The 18,987-nt window shown below is 43.8% G+C and overlaps 1 protein-coding gene across 2 annotated transcripts in view; it reads left to right on the plus strand.

The window, feature by feature from the left end:
* The window catches only part of CREB3L2 (cAMP responsive element binding protein 3 like 2), a 111,401-nt gene that overhangs the window by 58,502 nt on the left and 33,912 nt on the right, over positions 1-18,987 (plus strand). The window contains exon 2 of one of the 2 annotated variants that reach the window (XM_082693197.1): positions 4,445-4,661. In XM_082693197.1, the coding sequence (XP_082549323.1) occupies positions 4,445-4,661 (217 nt within the window). Of the gene's footprint in view, positions 1-4,444; positions 4,722-18,987 lie in introns of both variants that reach the window. The other variant, XM_082693196.1, reaches the window with a different exon arrangement.

Raw genomic sequence — 18,987 nt, forward strand, 5'->3', positions numbered from 1 at the left:
TTAGGCAGAATGGTAAATGCTATTATGCCGTGCAAACAAACATTTCATAACCCTCCGATTCACATGCGCGGTCCTTTACTCAAGTGTTTGCAGGATCCAGGAAGGCTCCCTGTTTGGGGAGGTTCACTTCGGTCCAAGACCATATGCCCCCTCTCACCAGCTGCCAGGAATGATGGGCCGGTTCTGGCCTCGTCCTTGCACCAGCAGGGGGATGGTGACCTGTCTGCTGAGCCCCTGAGCCCCCAGCTGCCATGGAGGTCCAGTAGGAACTGATCAGCTGGGCTGAGTCACAGAACCCGGCTGGGACAAGTTGGGACAATATCTTTTCAATCACAGATATTCCCCTGGGACCTACTCAGTGCTCATCACCTTGCCAAGTTCCTAGGTGCAGGTGGCAGTCAGGTTTGGCTGGTCCTTCTCCCAACGAGGTTCTTTTCCCAGAGGGGAGGTTAGCATATTGCCTTCAGGAACGACTGCAAGTTCTTCAGGACTGTCTATCATTTAGGGCTACATTGTTCGGCAACGTAGTAATTACTACAAAACCCAAAGTAGAAGGAGTTCAGGGACGGTTAGCAGCGTTTGAGAAGGTTTATTATTGGTTATCCGGGGGATGTTCACGAAAACATTCATTACTGCTGCTCAGGAGAAGGAAAACGGTGTCCGCTGAGTAGCCCAACCTGGCAGCTTCCGTGGGAAAGCAGGGCAGTCAAAGAGAGCCTTGGCTCAGGGTAGAACAGGATTCCAGAGGTGTAGTAGGGTCAGCACAGCTGGCCAGAGTGGACATTGTCACTCAGGGGAGCGAATTGTGGCTGGGAAATACAGGGACTATGAGTTCGGCTCTTGAGTTTGCATTTTAATGTTGTGTTACTTATTTCTCTTTCTGCTCCCTGAATGTTGGCCTCAGAAAGAACTCTGTCAGATACTTGCAGAATATTCACCATCAGGCAACCACGAAATTTGTCTTTTGGGACATGCTGAGGGAGTTGGACCCTGACTTCGAGTGATCTTACAGTCTGGAAACCTGGCTCTTAACCTTAGCCTTGCAGATGTTCTGCTCCTTGCTCAGCAGAGCATGTCTGTGGACTAGCAGCATTAACGGGGAGCTGGTTAGACATGCAGACCCCCAGGTCCACTGGACTTGCAAGTCACCATCTGTGTCTTAAGGGGATTCATGGGAACATCAGAGTATGAGAAGCACTGGCCTAAATGGCAAGCCCAGGAAAGTCACGGCCTTTCTGTTGTCTTCCTTATTATTTCGTATCCCCAATACCTAGTTCAGGTTTAACACATGGTGGCTCAATAAGCCATGAGTCTTCCTCTGACTTGCGTATAGCTCAGGCTCTAGGGACATTGTAAGTTTCTAGGGAACTAATTGTAAAGTGGGGTGTGTGGGGGTGGGGGTGGTGAGTAGGGTTGGGGTCACCCTTCGGAGTTTGAAAAATTGAAGTGAACATTAGAATCACAGGTGGTGGGGGTGGTTTTCATACGGATGCTTTTGAACAACTCAAAACCTCCGAAGGTGGGTCAGAGGATTTGTAATTTTTTTTTTAATTTCCCATTATTTCCAAGAATGTTTATTATAGTATCACATATAATAATGAGCTATTTAGATATCTCTCAAGAAGAAACAGATTAAGGGGTGTCTGGGTGGCTCAGTCAGTTAAGCATCTGCCTTCAGCTCAGGTCATGATCCGAGGATCCTGGGATCGAGTCCTGAGTTGCCAGGTGTGGTCCTTGCTCAGTTGAAAGCCTGCTTCTCCCTCTGCCTGCTGCTCCTTCTGCTTGTACTCTCTCTCTCTGTGTCGAATAAAGAAATAAAATCTTTTATTTTAGATTTTATTTCTTTATTTGACAGAGAGAGACACACAGAGAGGGAACAAAGCAGGCGGAGTGGGAGAGGAAGAAGCAGGCTTCCCCCAGAGCAGGGAGCCTCATGTAGGGCTCGATCCCAGGACCCTGGAATCATGACCTGAGCCGAAGGCAGATGCTTAAGGACTGCGCCACTCAGGCACCCCAATAAATGATATCTTTAAAAAAAGAAGAAATAGGTAAATACAATGGAATACAAATTAGAAGTTCAGATGAATGAAATAGAGCTGCGTGTATAAACATGAATGAATCTAAAAAATGTTTTTGGAGGGAATAAAGGTGCAGAAGGATGTGTGAGGGATGGTACTATTTATTTAAAGTTTAAAGTGTTCTTATGTATGTAGTGGAAATACGCATATGTCGGAGGAATGTAAAGACCTGAGTGGGGATGATAACCAAGTTCAGGGTGTTGGTTAACTTTGGGAGGGAGGAAGGGAAATGGGTGGAAGCTTTAATAGTCCCTTCATGTTTTATTTCTTTAAAAAAGAAAGAGTTAAAAAAAAAAAAACAAAACGTTGCAGCAGGAAACATGGAAAAATAAGATTTTCCCCAAAGGAATGGATACGTACTTATTCGTGGTACTGTTTTCTATAATTTTTCTGAATGTCTTAAATATTTCATTATAAAATGACTAAAACAAAGTCTCCTGGTGATTTTGATGCAGGCAGTTGACTTTTGGGAATTCTTGCCTGAGATGCTTCTGGGGGCTTTTCAGTTCTAAATGTGTTTGTGTGCAGAGCATTCATCCCCAAGTGCCTCTCTTATTCTTGTAGATGGCTGGTATCTGTCAGGCTGTGCTCAAGCCCGTGGCTTTCCTGTATTCTGTCCCAGTGAGATGCAGCCACTTATGTTGGTGATGTTGGCAAAACTCGACTCTGAGGACCTCGCCTACAAGGGCCTCTTCTGTTGTTGTCTCTTTCTCTCCTTTATTAAAGGAGAAGTTGTATCCTAGAACTACCATAATCTTAGAGCTCTAACCTCCTTCCTTCCCATCCCCAAGGTGTGTTCATTTTCAGAGCACCTTCCCTGACCTTCAGTCGTAGGGCTTAGTATGCCTGTCGATCTCAAGAGCTTTCTTTGCCTACCCTGGGCATCACCTTTTGCGATCAGTTCTCCAGTTGTTGTATCTGCTTTTGTAACTTCCTTTCTATACCAGAAGTGTCCCTAAAATTTAATCAATAAAGATGACACTATTAGTCTGTGACTCAGGAAGCTTAAGAAAGATGAAATGGTTCTAGCAGCTGGTGCCAAAGGGGACTTTTGTATTTAATTTAATTTTGTTGTTATTATTTTGTATTAATTATTTTTATTAACATATAATGTATTATTTGCCCCAGGGGTACAGGTCTGTGAATCGTGAGGCTTACACACTTCACAGCACTCACCATATCACATTGTTGTTATTATTTTTAATGTAGTCGGTAGTGGTAGTTCTAAACCAAGGATGAATCCCTCCTCCATTTCCCCAGCCCAGGGACATTTGGCAATCTAGAGGCATTTCCTGTTTCCAAAACTAGGGAAGTGCTACTAGCATTGAGTAGGCGCTAAACATCCTATAAAACACAGGAACCCCACCCCCCCCCCACCACCACCACATAACAAAGAATTATCTGGTCCAAAATGTCCATAGTGCTGAGATTGAAAAAACCCTGTTCTGCATACCCTCATACCATGAACATCCCCCTATCCATGAGGGAGAGTGGTTGGGGCTGTACCTATGGGACTGTGGAACAGGGGATCCAGGGGTCCCTGTGAATGTGTGTGTAGACCATTCCTGTATCATGTTCACTGCATGGTGTGGGCTAGAGACTCAGTGGTGTTGGGCTCAGTGGAGACTCAGTGGAGATGGAGGATGAGAAGAGATTAAGGAAAAACTGCAGAGGAACAGAGTCTCGGTGGTGGGGAGAGCAGAGGGAAGCGGCCTCTGATGCCTTTGAACTTGGCACCTTGCTATAAATAGTACCCTCATGCTGTAGACATACAGGATAGTGTGTTTAAAAATATTCCCAATGAAAATGTGGTAGATAGTTCCAGTGATGGCTTCTAGTGATCTGCACTGACCTTCACCCACACTTGTCTGCCGTGATTTTGCCGTTCCTCTCGTCAGGAGGTGGGAGTCCATTTTTCCAGCCCATGCCTCTGGGCTGGCCTTGTCACTTGCCTTGACCAAAAGAATGTGGAGGGAGTGTTGATGTGCGACTTCTGAGGCCAGTCAGCTTTGGTTTTCCTCCCTGTTAGCGCCTTTCTGGGAAGAATGTCAGCCTGCCACAGTCTCTGAAGGAAGGATCCAGGCATTCGGCTGGCCCGGCCCCACGTAGCTCCCAGCCAACCTTCCAGCTCAAGGAGCTCACATGAGATGAGCTTGTGTGCCTAGCCAGTTCACAGGGTCGTGCGGAATAATAAATTGTAGTTATTCGAAGCCTCTAAACTTTGGGGTCGTTTGCTCCCTAGCCACAGGTGACTGGACGTTGTATGTCAGTGACTTCGTCAGAAGCAGCAGATGACGGATCTGCCTGAGGATGTTGGGTAACTCTCAGGTCATGGTTAAGACTTCTTCCTCTTTTGTGTCTCGTAGCACTTCTCAGAACTCCTGGATGAGTTTTCCCAGAATGTGCTGGGTCAGCTCCTGAATGACCCTTTCCTCTCAGAGAAGAGCGTGTCGATGGAGGTGGAGCCGAGCCCGACATCCCCCGCGCCTCTCATCCAGGCGGAGCACAGCTACTCCCTGTGTGAGGAGCCTCGGGCCCAGTCACCGTTCACCCACGTTACCTCGGGCCACAGCGTCAATGACGGTAAATCCAGAGCAAGAGCTGCACCGGGGACCGTGGCTCTGAGCTCCTCGGGGGTGCGGAGTGAGTGTTACACTCTTGTCGGCCCCCACTTTAGCCCCATATGTGCTCCACATAAAGCCTGGGGCTGGGGCTGTGGGAAACGCAAAGGGGGGGGGCACATTTCTCTACCCCTGGCCAGGGGGTCTGGGAACTTGCTGTCACTGAGTGGCTTTCTTTGACCCTGTAGATGGGGCAGCAGGGCATCCTTTTGCAAATAAGGTGGGCTTCTCTGGTTGATAATTCCAGGAAGCCCGTCGTTTTAAGAGGTCATGTCATTTTTTTTTTTTCCATGTCATTTTTCAGAAGAATTTTTCTGACCGCTCGTCTCCTCAGATCTTTCTTGGGCACCCTGTCAACCCACATTCAGTCCGATCCCTTGACCACATGCATATGAGATTTTGGTGAGCGTTCCCAGGGCACTGAGCCTTCTGGGTGACACTTTCTTGCCCATCGCCAGTGCCATCTGTATGATATTTGTTCAAGATCGAGTTTTCTTGGCTTTAGAGTGTTGAGCTGTTTGCCCATTTGTCTGGAAAGTGACTGTCTTCCATGGCTGAACTCCTGTATCACATATGATCAGTGCCTTAAAGTGTAGCCATTCATTCACCTAGTGGTTCTTGAGTTCACAGGTGAGGGATTGAAGGAAATAGAAAGAAAAAAAAATGTACACCTTGCTCTCCTAGAACCTATCCTCTCGGGAACATGAGAAATGTATACAACCAACAATAAAATTGTTGAACGTATGCTAAGGGTGGGGTGAAGGTGATGTATTCTGCAGCCAGACCTCACTTTAAGATCTATGTCAGGGACTAGTTAGAGGCAGGCTACTTCATGTGGTCAAACCCTACGTTACTTGTGCATAAATGTAGGACAAGTCAGCGTCGATTCCATGTCTTGTTGCGAAGATTAAACATGAAACTCTGCACCAGCGCCTAACCCGGGACCTAACTCATAGTAAGATATTGTTCTTAGCTGCTGTTGCAATCCTATTATTCCAAACCAGGAGCTGTAAGAGGCCGGCAGGACCTTAGGTGATCAGGAAATTTTGGGGGAGGATTTCTCAACTTCCCAGGCTGTGTGCTCCAATGACGTATGATAGTGGGTTCCTACCCGTTGAATTTACGGGGGATTATTTTCTTTTTGTTCGTTTATTCTTCATATGTCTGTTAGACTCTGCGAATGTGCTTGAGATTATAATCTTTAAGAGCGCAGGGACAAACTACAAATCTAATGCAGCTGGTTTCTGGGACTAATGAGTGGAAATATTTCTCTGGTAGTTAGGGTACTCATAAAGTCAGGACTCCAAGGAGTTAGATGGGATGAAGGTATGAAACGATTCATGAAGAATATTCACTTCTGTGCAGATTCATTCCCTATTACACAATCTCAAACAGTCCTCCATTGTTCTGCAGAATGAAGCCAACCTTTGAATGTGGCTTTTGAGGTCCTTTGTGGGCTGGGCTCATCCTCCCTCCCTCCCCCACCTTGTCCCATAGCTCCCCGTCTGTGTGGCTCTGGCAGTGACTTCTCCACGCCACGCCGGACACGGCCTTCCCTACTCGGAGTTTCCATTGCCTTCTCTCGCCCTCTCGTCAGCCCCACTAGTCACATTCCCACTGATCCCTCAAGACTCAACCCAATGTCCTCCGGACTCTCCCCCCGGACGTTGTCAGCCTTTATGTTTTCATAGCGCCTTTTTTGTTTGTTTATTTCATTTTTTCCATTTTTGTAGAGACTGTCACACTTGCCCTTATATTTCAGCCATTATTTATTTTTCTGTTCTCTATTTGGAGCGGGCTGTGAGCAGGTGTGATTATGTGTTCCTGGTACTTGGCTTGGCACTCGGAAGGTATCCGATGAGCAGTTACTTCATTGAGTTAATTGTGCAGTCAGTTGTTAAGGGAGAAGGTGCGCATTCCTCATCTCTGGTGATGGCGTCAGGGAAGACACCTGCTCTCTTCTTCCAGGCATTGCTAGGTCTCTAATGATGCCGGTACACTGGGCTGGGTGCATTTGATCCGGTGGTATTTCTTGGCTTCTAGCAGCTGTCTTGTGTAGAAGCAAACATTGGAAGAAAAAGTAGATATTTTATAAATGTTTTATGATTCACTCTTCAGATTTACGTCATAGCGATCTGTCGAGTAACTACTTTGTACTTCACCTGCCAGGAACTGTCCTAAGCATTGAGGGTAAAAGAGCAAACACAGTGAACAAAGATCTCTGCCCTAGTAGAGTTTATGCTCTAGGAGATAAGGGTGGAGTAGAAAATGAGAAAAGGAACGAAGTAAAATATATGGTTTATTAGATGGTGATGAGTTATATACAGAAAAATAAACCAGGAGGAGGGGTAGGGCATTGCTAGAGGAGGTGGGCAGGTGTCTTAGTCCGCTTAGTCAGCTTTAACAAAAATCCCAAAAGACTAGATAGCTTATAAACAACAGAAATTGCTTCTTTACAGTTCTAGAGGCTGGACGTCCCAGATTAGGGTGCCAGCAGGTTTGGGTGAGAGCCCTCTCCGGTCGCAGACTTCCTGGGCTTTCCTTGCATGGTGAAAGAGACAAGGGAGCTCACTAGGGTCTCTTTAATAAGGGCACGGTTTCCATTTGTGTGGGCTCCATCATGACTTAAGCACTCTCAAAAGGCCCTCCACCTGATACCATCACATGGGACATTAGGGTTTCAACAGAAGCATCCGCGGGGAGCACGAACATTCACACCATAACAGGGGAGGGGGAACTGAAATCTTAAATAGGCGAGACAGAGCCTTCTTGGAAGGTAAGGTCCGAGCAAAGATCAGCAGGAGATGAGAGAAAGAACTAGACGTGTCAGGAAGAGGCTTCCAGGCAGAGGACACAGCAAGAACAGAGGGCAGAGGCCGTGTGACTTGAGTCCTAACCACAAAGCCACACTTAGAGTGAGACCATTAGTGTCTGTGGGGTTGTTAGCCCCTTGGTGGCCTGGCTGTTCTAGAATATGCAGGCTAGAGAAGGCCTCGATGATCGAGGCAGACTGACTTTCCCCTCAGTTCCAAGGATGTTTGTTGAACACCTGCTGTGTGTCGAACACTGACCTACAGACTTAAAGGACACAGCAGTGAAGTTTAGATCCTATCGCTAAGTAACTCAGGGTCTAGTGAAAATGCCACCTACCCCATGTGCTTTACCAGACAGAATATAAGCAACGTCCCAAGGGGAAATGGAACTGGAGGAGTTCAGGACAGAGGGAGCACGTGCGCAAGGAAGGTCATAGGAAAGGTTGCTTGAATGAGGCAGAGCTTCCGGGGCCTGGATGCGTTGAGGAGCGTTGAAACAGTGGGAGTGACTGGAGGGAAACAGAGGGAGGCCTGAGGGCTAGGACATTGATTCTTCTGAAGCAAGATCTCTAGAGAAATGACTGCAAATACGCAGGTTTCCTTCTCTTCTATGATGAAACGATTTCTTTCTTTGTGTTTTAATTGTGATCGATAGAAATGCAACGTAGGGGAACTCCATGCCGTCTATGCCAATAGTGTTGGGGAAAAAGAATCAGGGAATCTTTTCCAGGAAGCCTTTCTTATCATTAGGCCAAAGCACACACCTTTCAGTGCCCTCACCTTTTGCCTTGTTCTATTTATAGATCCTGAGCTGCAATAGACCTGTGCTAGTAATTTGCTGAGAACAGTTAATAGTGAGTCAAATATATTTTGCAAAGGGCTTCTGACCCACCGTTCATGTTCAAATATTGGTATTTCTCTGAGTTAGAGCCCCCTTTCTCAGCCAGCAAAAGCCCTTGTATCAGTAGGGAATAGTGAACAAGGAGAGTAACTATTTGGACTGCGAAATCACAGTTAAACACCGTACATGAGTAGACGGGGAACTTGCCCGGGAAAGCTTTGTCTAGGTCTTAGCTTCCTGTATTTTCCTGAGTTTTATGTGAAGGGGCGAATGTTTGGGAACAGCATTGTTTTATTCATTTGAACCCCAGTTTGCATCTGCCTCGAGGGAGGAGCAATCCCAAGGACCCCCCCAACACCTTGTACCACATGTTCTGTCCTTCTCCCTGTTGGAGAAGGGCGGTAGCTGTTTAAGGCAGTGAATCACGAGGCAGCCTTTAAAAAATTGCTGTTCACATTAAATTTAATACCCTTTTTCTCTTGCATTGGGAAAACAGCATAAGCAGAACGAGGAGTCCTTGTTTCTAGCGACGGATAGTGAGGCTGTCATTTCATTATACCTGGGAAAGCCAGTGATTCAGAGCTCCTTCTTCAGTTTTCCTGAGATGAACTGGAATTCTTCTATAGCTGCCTCTAAACCTAAAAGAAAGTGATACACAATCTGAGTACCCTGTCCTGGTTCATTGGGATTTTTCTCCCTCTTTCTCCCCTTTACCGTCTCTTCTTCTGTCTCCCACTTCTTCCTTCTTCTTTGTCCTTCCTCGTTTTCTCCATGCTTATTCTCTCTTCTCCCCCGTCCCTCCCTCCTTGAACCCCAGGCCAGTTCCATGGGGCATATGTAGTGAGTGCTGTTCTTCTTGTTAACTTACCATGGACCCAGATGGACTGTAGATCCCTAACATTGTGTACAACATTTGGGGCTCTATCTACTTTTGTCAGTTTTTCTTCTGAGAGCATTTATACCTTTTTATTAGATCCTCAAAAGAGTCTGTGACACACACATACACCACCACCCCCGCCTGCCAAGAGGTTGAGAAACACTGATCTAAGATTACATGGGAATCATCCATCCTCAGGATCGAATTTGACGATAGGCTTCTCTGAAACGCTAGAGCTAAAGAACTTCATGTGGACTTGCCAACCGCAACTGCCGGCCCGCAGAATGTGGGCGTGGCCTTCAAAACCACCAGAAAGACATCCTGCATTGAGCTCATTCATTTCTCCCCATGATTAAGGCTGTTAACCACATGCCAGGCAGGGTTTTGTGTTCTACAAAAACAGAGAGAGAAGAAGAGAGAGAGAGAAGGTTAAACATCCAAGTAAAATGTCTGTGGATATTTTTATACTCTGATTGAAAGGGGGAAAAAAAAAAGCTTATATTTGAATGACCAAGTCTTGTGCCTTACCATGTGGAAGGCGTCGTCATGAGTTATGCTATTTTAGTCGTCTTCCTTTGTAATTAAGTCAGGATGCTAGGTGCTCATTTGCTTTGTTCTTCAATTTCAGTCTTCTTCCTAAAGAAAAAGCTTAGTAGTGCTGGAGGAAGTCTGTTTAGAGAGAACTAGACATGGCCACTATCCTCCCAGATGAATAAGAACAAAATTAGAATGCACATAAAATACCAACAGACTCAGCAAAAAAAAAAAAAAAAAAAAAAAAAAATACATGTACTGAAGTGATCGAATACAAGATTTCTACCACGCACAAGCCGAGGGGGCTTTATTTGGGATGGAATAAGGAACTGTAACTGTGGCTGTTCCAGGTTCTAGAGAGGGTGGGACTAGGGACATAATAATTATCTTCCTTCCGATTAAGCGAGTTGGGCTTTTCACGCTAGCCAGGGCAAGGGATGGCTGAGTAGGGAGGCTTAGTGTGGAGACCCTGAATTTATGGAGCTGTTTTCACAGGTGGGAATGAAAACTCTAGTGTGTGAGCTAAAGAGGAGCAGTGCTGCTGGTAATTGTGAAGCCTGGTGGAAGCCGAGACTTGGGGTTTGGGGGAAAACAGATTTTTAGGAAAGCAGGATGGTGTTTTGGGAAAGAGTAGAAGAAAATGATGTCACGTGGCAGATGAGGCCACAGCACGGAAGGTGTGCCTGGACACGGGTCCGGGAGGAGGAAAGGGGAGGTGTGTAACATGGATGGCAGAGAAGTAATGGGGTTTGGACTAATTGGGCTGAAACCCATGGCCCGATTAGCACACGATCTTGTATGCGGGATAAAGGGGAGAGGTGCGTCATAAGTGACGGGTTTGCAGCGTGCAGTGTTGAAGACATCTTGATGTTGCGATGTTCCAAGGAGGTGGGGCCTCAAAGAAAGTCACAGAAACACACCAAACGAGCTGTATCTTCATTACATTTTGTTCGAGCTACTGATGAGAGCATCAGTCAATCAGAGCCATCGTAGTGCGTGTGGATTCAGGGGTCAGAAAGGAAGTTGTGTTGCTGATCTCCCCACAGAGGGGAACTAGGTCCTCTCACATGGGCAGGCTGAGACTCAGGTAGGGTTGGACAAGCAGAGGAGCCTTTGTCCTCTCGGAGTCCAGCCCCTGCGCTTATGACAGAAGCTCTTTTGCTATTTACCACCCTTCTTGGTGATGGTGATCTTGTATCTTGGTGATGCTTTCTTTTCCTAATAGGCAGGAAGAATAATAAGGCTTCCCTTTTAAAAAGAAAAGAAAGAATGAATGAATGAATGAGTGACTTCTTTGTCTAATCCCTGCAATGCTAGAATAGCAACAGAAAACAATGTGGACATTCATCTAGCAATTGAGATGACTTTGGATATTCACACATGAGAGTCATGACTTTACTTAGGGAAAAGAAGTGTACAGGAGAGGTTGTTGTGTGTCTTAAATATTTTGAAGTCAACCATGCCTTCCACAGGTATTTATTTATATCATACTCTAAGTATGATTTATTTATATCATACTCTGAGAGGAGGACCAGAGCTGCTCAATGCAGAACGCCTGCTCATCTCTAGAGTCAGACTGTCTAAATTTGAACTTGGACCCTGCCACTTACTAATGGGGTGAGGTTAGGCATGTTGCTCAACTCTCGTGTCACTTTCCTGATCTGTAAAATGAAAATAATGATACTAGTACATGCCTCATACTGCTGTGGTGGGGCTTCCATGAATTAACGTGTATTAAATATTTACAACAGGGCCTGGCAGTTAGTAACCACCAAATAAATATTACCTTTAAGCAGGTGACTGCAGAATTAAATATATACCGCGCCAGCTGGCTGCCGTAGGAATGATGGCAGTAAGGGAAAGGGGTTCTCCATCCGCAGGCACAGAAGGGACACGGAGTTAGGGAAGTGCTCGAGAGAAATCGTGCTGATCCCAGAGGTCCATCTGATACATGAAAGCACTGAGAACAGTGCCTGGCACCTAGTGAACACTGAAAACATTGGTCTTAGCCTGGGAATCTACCTCAGGAACACTGGGATCTGAATTCTATACAAACCAAGGTGAAGATAGCAAGAACCAATATTGCATTTTTTGTAGTGGCTAATTATGGGCTCCAAACACTTTAATTGACTACACTCAATTTTGCTGGAGATTAAAATCACTGATTGGCAATATACTAGAGGGGCAAAGAGAAGAGGGTGAGAATCCCAGGTCTGCCCCATACCAACTGGGTGACTTGGGGTGAGTCACTTAATCTCTTCAGTTCCTTGTCTAGCAAGTATGTGTAATTAGACGTGCCTGCCTTACCTGGCTGCTTTTAGGATTACATTAAAATATGTAAAGCTCTTAGACCAATACTTACACACATAGTAAACACTCACAGAGGAGTGTTTGCTATTTTTACTGTTTTCACTACTTCATTCAATCACTCATGACTGAAGGTTGTTTCAGGGTCAAGTCTCTCAGGGAGAGGACCATGGACAGACAGGCCTCTACCTTTCATTCCAACATGTGGTGGGCTGCTGTTTAATAGGATTCCGACACATTCAATCAATGCTTGCCCTTCTCCCAGCCTCCAGAACCCAGCCTTAGCATTTCTTCCTTTAAGAGCTTTTTGCATCAAAAATCCGTCAAGGCTTCCTGGGGGAATTCTACCAAACATTTAAAGAAGAACTAATTCCTATTCTCCTGAAACTGTTCCAAAAAATAGAAATGGAAGGAAAACTTCCAAACTCATTTTATGAGGCCAGCATCACCTTGATCCCAAAACCAGACAAGGATCCCATCAAAAAAGAGAGCTATAGACCAATATCCTTGATGAACACAGATGCGAAAATTCTCACCAAAATACTAGCCAATAGGATTCAAACAGTACATTAAAAGGATTATTCACCACGACCAAGTGGGATTTATTCTAGGGCTGCAAGGTTGGTTCATCATCCGCAAATCAGTCAATGTGATACAACACATCAATAAAAGAAAGAACAAGAACCATATGATACTCTCAATAGATGCTGAAAAAGCATTTGACAAAGTACAGCATCCCTTCCTGATCAAAACTCTTCAAAGTGTGGGGATAGAGGGCACATACCTCAATATCATCAAAGCCATCTATGAAAAACCCACCACAAATATCACTCTCAATGGAGAAAAACTGAAAGCTTTTCCGCTAAGGTCAGGAACACGGCAGGGATGTCCATTATCACCACTGCTATTCAACATAGTACTAGAAGTCCTAGCCTCAGCAATCAGACAACAAAAGGAAATTAAAGGCATCCAAATCGGCAAAGAAGAAGTCAAATTATGACTCCTCGCAGATGATATGATACTATATGTGGAAAACCCAAAAGACTCCACTCCAAAACTGCTAGAACTTGTACAGGAATTCAATAAAGTGTCAGGATATAAAATCAATGCACAGAAATCAGTTGTATTTCTCTACACCAACAACAAGACAGAAGAAAGAGAAATTAAGGAGTCAATCCCATTTACAATTGCACCCAAAACCATAAGATACCTAGGAATAAACCTAACCAAAGAGGCACAGAATCTATACTCAGAAAACTATAAAGTACTCATGAAAGTAATTGAGGAAGACACAAAGAAATGGAAAAATGTTCCATGCTCCTGAATTGGAAGAATAAATATTGTGAAAATGTCTATGCTACCTAAAGCAATCTACACATTTAATGCAATTCCTATCAAAGTACCATCCATCTTTTTCAAAGAAATGGAACAAGTAATTCTAGAATTTATATGGAACCAGAAAAGACCTCAAATAGCCAAAGGGATATTGAAAAAGAAAGCCAAAGTTGGTGGCATCACAATTCGGGACTTCAAGCTCTATTACAAAGCTGTCATCATCAAGACAGCATGGTACTGGCACAAAAACAGACGCATAGATCAATGGAACAGAATAGAGAGCCCAGAAATAGACCCTCAACTCTATGGTCAGCTCATCTTCGACAAAGCAGGAAAGAATGTCCAATGGAAAAAAGACAGCCTCTTCAATAAATGGTGTTGGGAAAATTGGACAGCCACATGCAGAAAAATGAAATTGGACCATTTCCTTACACCACACACGAAAATAGACTCAAAATGGATGAAGGACCTCAATGTGCGAAAGGAATCCCTCAAAATCCTTGAGGAGAACACAGGCAACAACCTCTTCGACCTCAGCCGCAGCAACATCTTCCTAGGAACATCGCCAAAGGTAAGGGAAGCAAGGGCAAAAATGAACTATTGGGATTTCATCAAGATCAAAAGCTTTTGCACAGCAAAGGAAACAGTTAACAAAATCAAAAGACAACTGACAGAATGGGAGAAGATATTTGCAAACGACATATCAGATAAAGGACTAGTGTCCAAAATCTATAAAGAACTTAGCAAACTCAACACCCAAAAAACAAATAATCCAATCAAGAAATGGGCAGAAGACATGAACAGACATTTCTGCAAAGAAGACATCCAGATGGCCAACAGACACATGAAAAAGTGCTCCATATAACTCGGCATCAGGGAAATACAAATCAAAACCACAATGAGATATCACCTCACACCAGTCAGAATGGCTAAAATCAACAAGTCAGGAAATGACAGATGCTGGCAAGGATGCGGAGAAAGGGGATCCCTCCTATACTGTTGGTGGGAATGCAAGCTGGTGCAACCACTCTGGAAAACAGCATGGAGGTTCCTCAAAATGTTGAAAATAGAACTGCCCTATGACTCAGCAATTGCACTACTGGGTATTTACCCTAAAGATACAAACGTAGTGATCCAAAGGGGCACGTGCACCCGAATGTTTATAGCAGCAATGTCCACAATAGCCAAACTATGAAAGAACCTAGATGTCCATCAACAGATGAATGGATCAAGAAGATGTGGTATATATACACAATGGAATACTATGCAGCCATCAAAAGAAATGAAATCTTGCCATTTGCGACAACATGGATGGAACTAGAGCATATCACGCTTAGCGAAATAAGTCAAGCAGAGAAAGACAACTATCATATGATCTCCCTGATATGAGGAAGTGGTGATGCAACATGGGGGCTTAAGTGGGTAGGAGAAGAATCAATGAAACAAGATGGGATTAGGAGGGAGACAAACCATAAGTGACTCTTAATCTCACAAAACAAACTGAGGGTTGCTGGGGGGAGGGGAGTTGAGAGAAGGGGGGTGGGGTTATGGACATTGGGGAGGGTATGTGCTTTGATGAGTGCTGTGAAGTGTGTAAACCTGGTGAGACCTGTACCCCTGGGGATAAAAATATATGTTTATAAAAAATAAAAAATTAAAAAAAAAACCCTACGTAAGATTCCCATTGGGGGAGCAAATAAGTTTATTTGTTATGTCAATAAACTATGACACTAAAGCCTTAAAAAAAAAAATCCGTCAAGATTTCCCAACTCCTTTGAAAATGTCAAAGAGCAAACACGGTTATCAAACGCTGAGGGATTTAGATGAGGCAGGCTTGACAGAATTTCCTTTTCACATTAGCCCTGTTCTATAAATAGCCAGTGGATATTTAGACGTATATACCCTATAAGGGATATCAGCCCCATTGGATTTCGCTTTTTAAGAATACACACACACACTGTATATACACATGTGTGTATATGTATATAAACATAAAATAGGTAACATATTTGTAAAGATACTGCCCACTCCTGATTCAGAGTTTGATCTTTTTTCTTCCCCCTCTTCCTGAGGAATGAGGGTCTGTTCAATACGGTTGTTTATACAATACATATGGAAATGATTGAGAATGGGCAATAGGGTATTGCCTCCACATTGGTTTCCCTCCCGTGTCTTTGCTAGCCCCTCTGGGCACCCTGCTGTGGGAATAGTCTCAGAGTCTAGCGCCATTTCTCACAGCGGCGCCATTTTGTCCTTGGATGGGGAGGACTTGTTCACCACCAGGAGACAGTGGCTTGTTTTTATTTCCTTGCTGATAGCTAAGTTGTGATGCTGAGGAAACGTGCCAGTTGAGCTTGACCTTTGACAGGACGCTGTTTATAAATAAAATCGGATGATATGGGGGTTGTTCTTATTTCCTGCAGTATGTGCTACTGACCTTAGTTATTGGGTAATGTTTTCCTTCCAAAGTGAAACTTTAAAGCAATGTAAACACAATTTAAGGGGGAAAAAATGTTTTTTTTCCACTCAATATCTAAGCTTCAGGTTTTAGAAATTAGGGAGTGTAGAGTGTATTGACTCTTGTTTTTGTAGTTTAGCCAATAACTCAAACATCTAAGGATAATTCCAGTTCTAAGCCATGGTGGCTCTACTGATCTTTTTGCCCGTAAAGTCAAACTACAAGAATAAGATCATGTGGAAAATTGTAATATGTGTTCTGCTCACTTCCTTTCACTCTGCCCTTTGTTCACACCCGGCCTCATAGGTTACGTTTGTCATTTTGTGTTCTCTGATTTTATATTTATTTTTAGGGAGAAACAGAGAACAAGCCAACACTTTGTAGTTTAGGATGAACTTCTCTCTAATGTCATCTGCCAATGAAACGCTGTTCTCACCAAACTTCATACTGGCTGACTTTGTTCTGTATGCAGTCATTTATTTTATGATGGGACTGGTAGGTAGATCTAATCAGTCACTCTACAAATTTATTGGTATGGCTCACAAATGATGGTTTAGAAGAATTATGGCAAGTAAGTGCAGCTCTTTTGTTGCAACGGGTTCTGATGTAATGGATTTAATTTCTTGTATACACATTCAGCTAGATTGTATAAGCCAGCTAGGTCACTGTGTAACAAACCACCCCAAGACTCTAGCTTCAGCCACAGTCATTTGTTATTATAGCTCATATATCTGTGCCTTGGCTGGAGTTCAGCTGCTTTAGCTAGAAGACAGTCGAGTGATTTTCCTAGGTTCAACCAGATTCGCTCACATGTTGAATTGAGTGAATGTTGAGTTGGCTAGGAATTAGCTGATCTTGATCAGGCTCCTTTGTGGGCCAAACGCTGTTTTACGTGTCTGTCCTCCTTCTCCTGGGGTCAGTAGATCGTCCTGGCACATACTTTAATTAGGATGTCAAAAGCACAAGTGTGTAAGTCCAGTTGTGCAAGTGCATTTTAAGACTTACTTATGTTAGGAAGCCAACATCCCTTTGGCCAAAGCAAGTCATGTGGCCAGACCGAGGTGGGGATTAGTCCACAGTGGGAAGGCACTGCAAAACTACATGGCAGTGGTCATGGATAGAGAGGTGAGTATAGACCTGAGGCCAATTATGCAATTTATAACAAACGTGAAGGTACTTATTGACTCTTGTTGAGTCAAGGGATTCTGAGTGGGCCCCCCTTGAGCCACTGGGGCCTCTATCTAATAATTACCATCACAAGGTGTCATAAAACAGAGCAGGCAGAGAAAGCAGGCCATATCCAAATATGATTATCCAGGAACAGTATATCCTGGTACAGGAAATCTGGGAAATCATATAAAATCTAAAGGGGGAAAAAAAGTCATTCATGTTCTGGATTATTCTTTAGAGATATTTTTACCATTTTGATATGCTTCCTTTCAGTTCTTCATTAATAATATATAAAGGGATATGTAGATTTTTTCTTAATATTTTATAATAAATCTTTCTTTGCCTTGTTATTAAAAAGACTTGGCATGTGTAATATTATTATCCACATAAATGTTTCACGTGTGGATGCATCATAATTTGTTCACCTTGCCCTTGGTCTTTACTGTTTTGGTTCTTTTCAGTGTTTTGTGATTAAAATAATGCTACAGTAAGCATATCTGTGCACAAATCTTTATTTACATTTTTAGTTGTTTCTTGGATGGAAGGACTACTGGTTGGAAATGCAGAAATCTGGGACGGTCACTATTTTACCATGCAGTCTGGATCTTCCTCATTAGAAAATGATGTATTTGAGCTCGATGGCCTTAACCTTCTTTCTAATTCAAACATCATCTTCAAGTTAGAGTAATAAATTACTTAATTGAAGTGGAAGCACAAAGGCAACACCGGTGTTTTGTCCTCAACAAAGCTCACGGGAAGAGAGGCCACTTGCCTGGGCTTCTCACTTGGAAGAGTTCAGTGTCTTTGAGAGAGGAGGTTTTGCTTCGTAGTTCAAGTATCATTGTTTGTCCTTCAGTCTCCATTCCTGATATAGCAATGATTTTATACATATATATAAATATACATATATTTATATATGAATATAAATTATATATAATATCTATAAATTATATGTATAAATATTATAGATAATATATTATATGTAATTTTAAAATAGGCTTGCAGGACATTGAGCATTAAGAATATCAACTATCGGGACGTCTGGGTGGCTCAGTTGGTTAAGCAGCTGCCTTCGGCTTAGGTCATGATCCCAGCGTCCTGGGATCGAGTCCCACATCGTGCTCCTTGCTCGGCAGGGAGCCTGCTTTTCCCTCTGCCTCTGTCTACCACTCTGTCTGCCTGTGCTCTCTCTCTCTCTCTAACAAAAAAAAAAAAAAAAAAAAAGAATATCAACTATCTTGTCCCATGTTTGAGGATGACTTAGCTACACAGGAAGAACTGATTGCATTACCTGTCTTTATTTTGTCTTATAGTTCTGTATTGCTTTTTGGTTTTATTTTTGCCTTTTCTCCCTGCCCTGTGAAGTAAGTTTCATTATAGTAGTCATAAGTGCACAGCCTGAGGATCTGGCCTTATCTCACAATTTCCTGGTGGGACCTTTTCTCAGCGATGGCTCCTTACTGTTAATTTTAATATACGCTGAGGCTGCATTGCATCTCGCTATCTCCCTTCTAGTCTCTGGCAGGGATAAATGCCGCTCGTGTGGACAGGCTGTAAGTGTTGACTTCACAAAGGAAAAGGCATCCACATGTCATTGCCGAATAGAGAAAGTGGAATCTGTGTCCTCTGTCTCTCCAGCTCTTCCCCAGATCTGTCTGTCCTGAGTGAGTCTTCCTCGCTGGTGACAGAATTTTCTGGTTCTTAAGCTCATTTTGGAAGAGGCATTAGAATCTTCTTTTGGCTCTTCATCCAGTTGCTTCTCTAAGTTGTGCAGGGAACCCATGTGGCCAGCAGAATTCTGTGTCAAGTCCAACGTGGTCTCTCTCCTCTGGCTGCCATCAAAAGACCCTTTGTTTCCTCCCCCTCCCCCTCGGCCAGGACGCGGTGAGCCCCCTGCGAATGATGGAAATTCTCCCATCACACCATAGCATTCAGCAGCTTTTTAGAACCAGT

The sequence above is a fragment of the Mustela nivalis genome, assembly GCF_964662115.1.
Source record: "Mustela nivalis genome assembly, chromosome: 12".
NCBI classification, from domain to species: Eukaryota; Metazoa; Chordata; class Mammalia; order Carnivora; family Mustelidae; genus Mustela; species Mustela nivalis.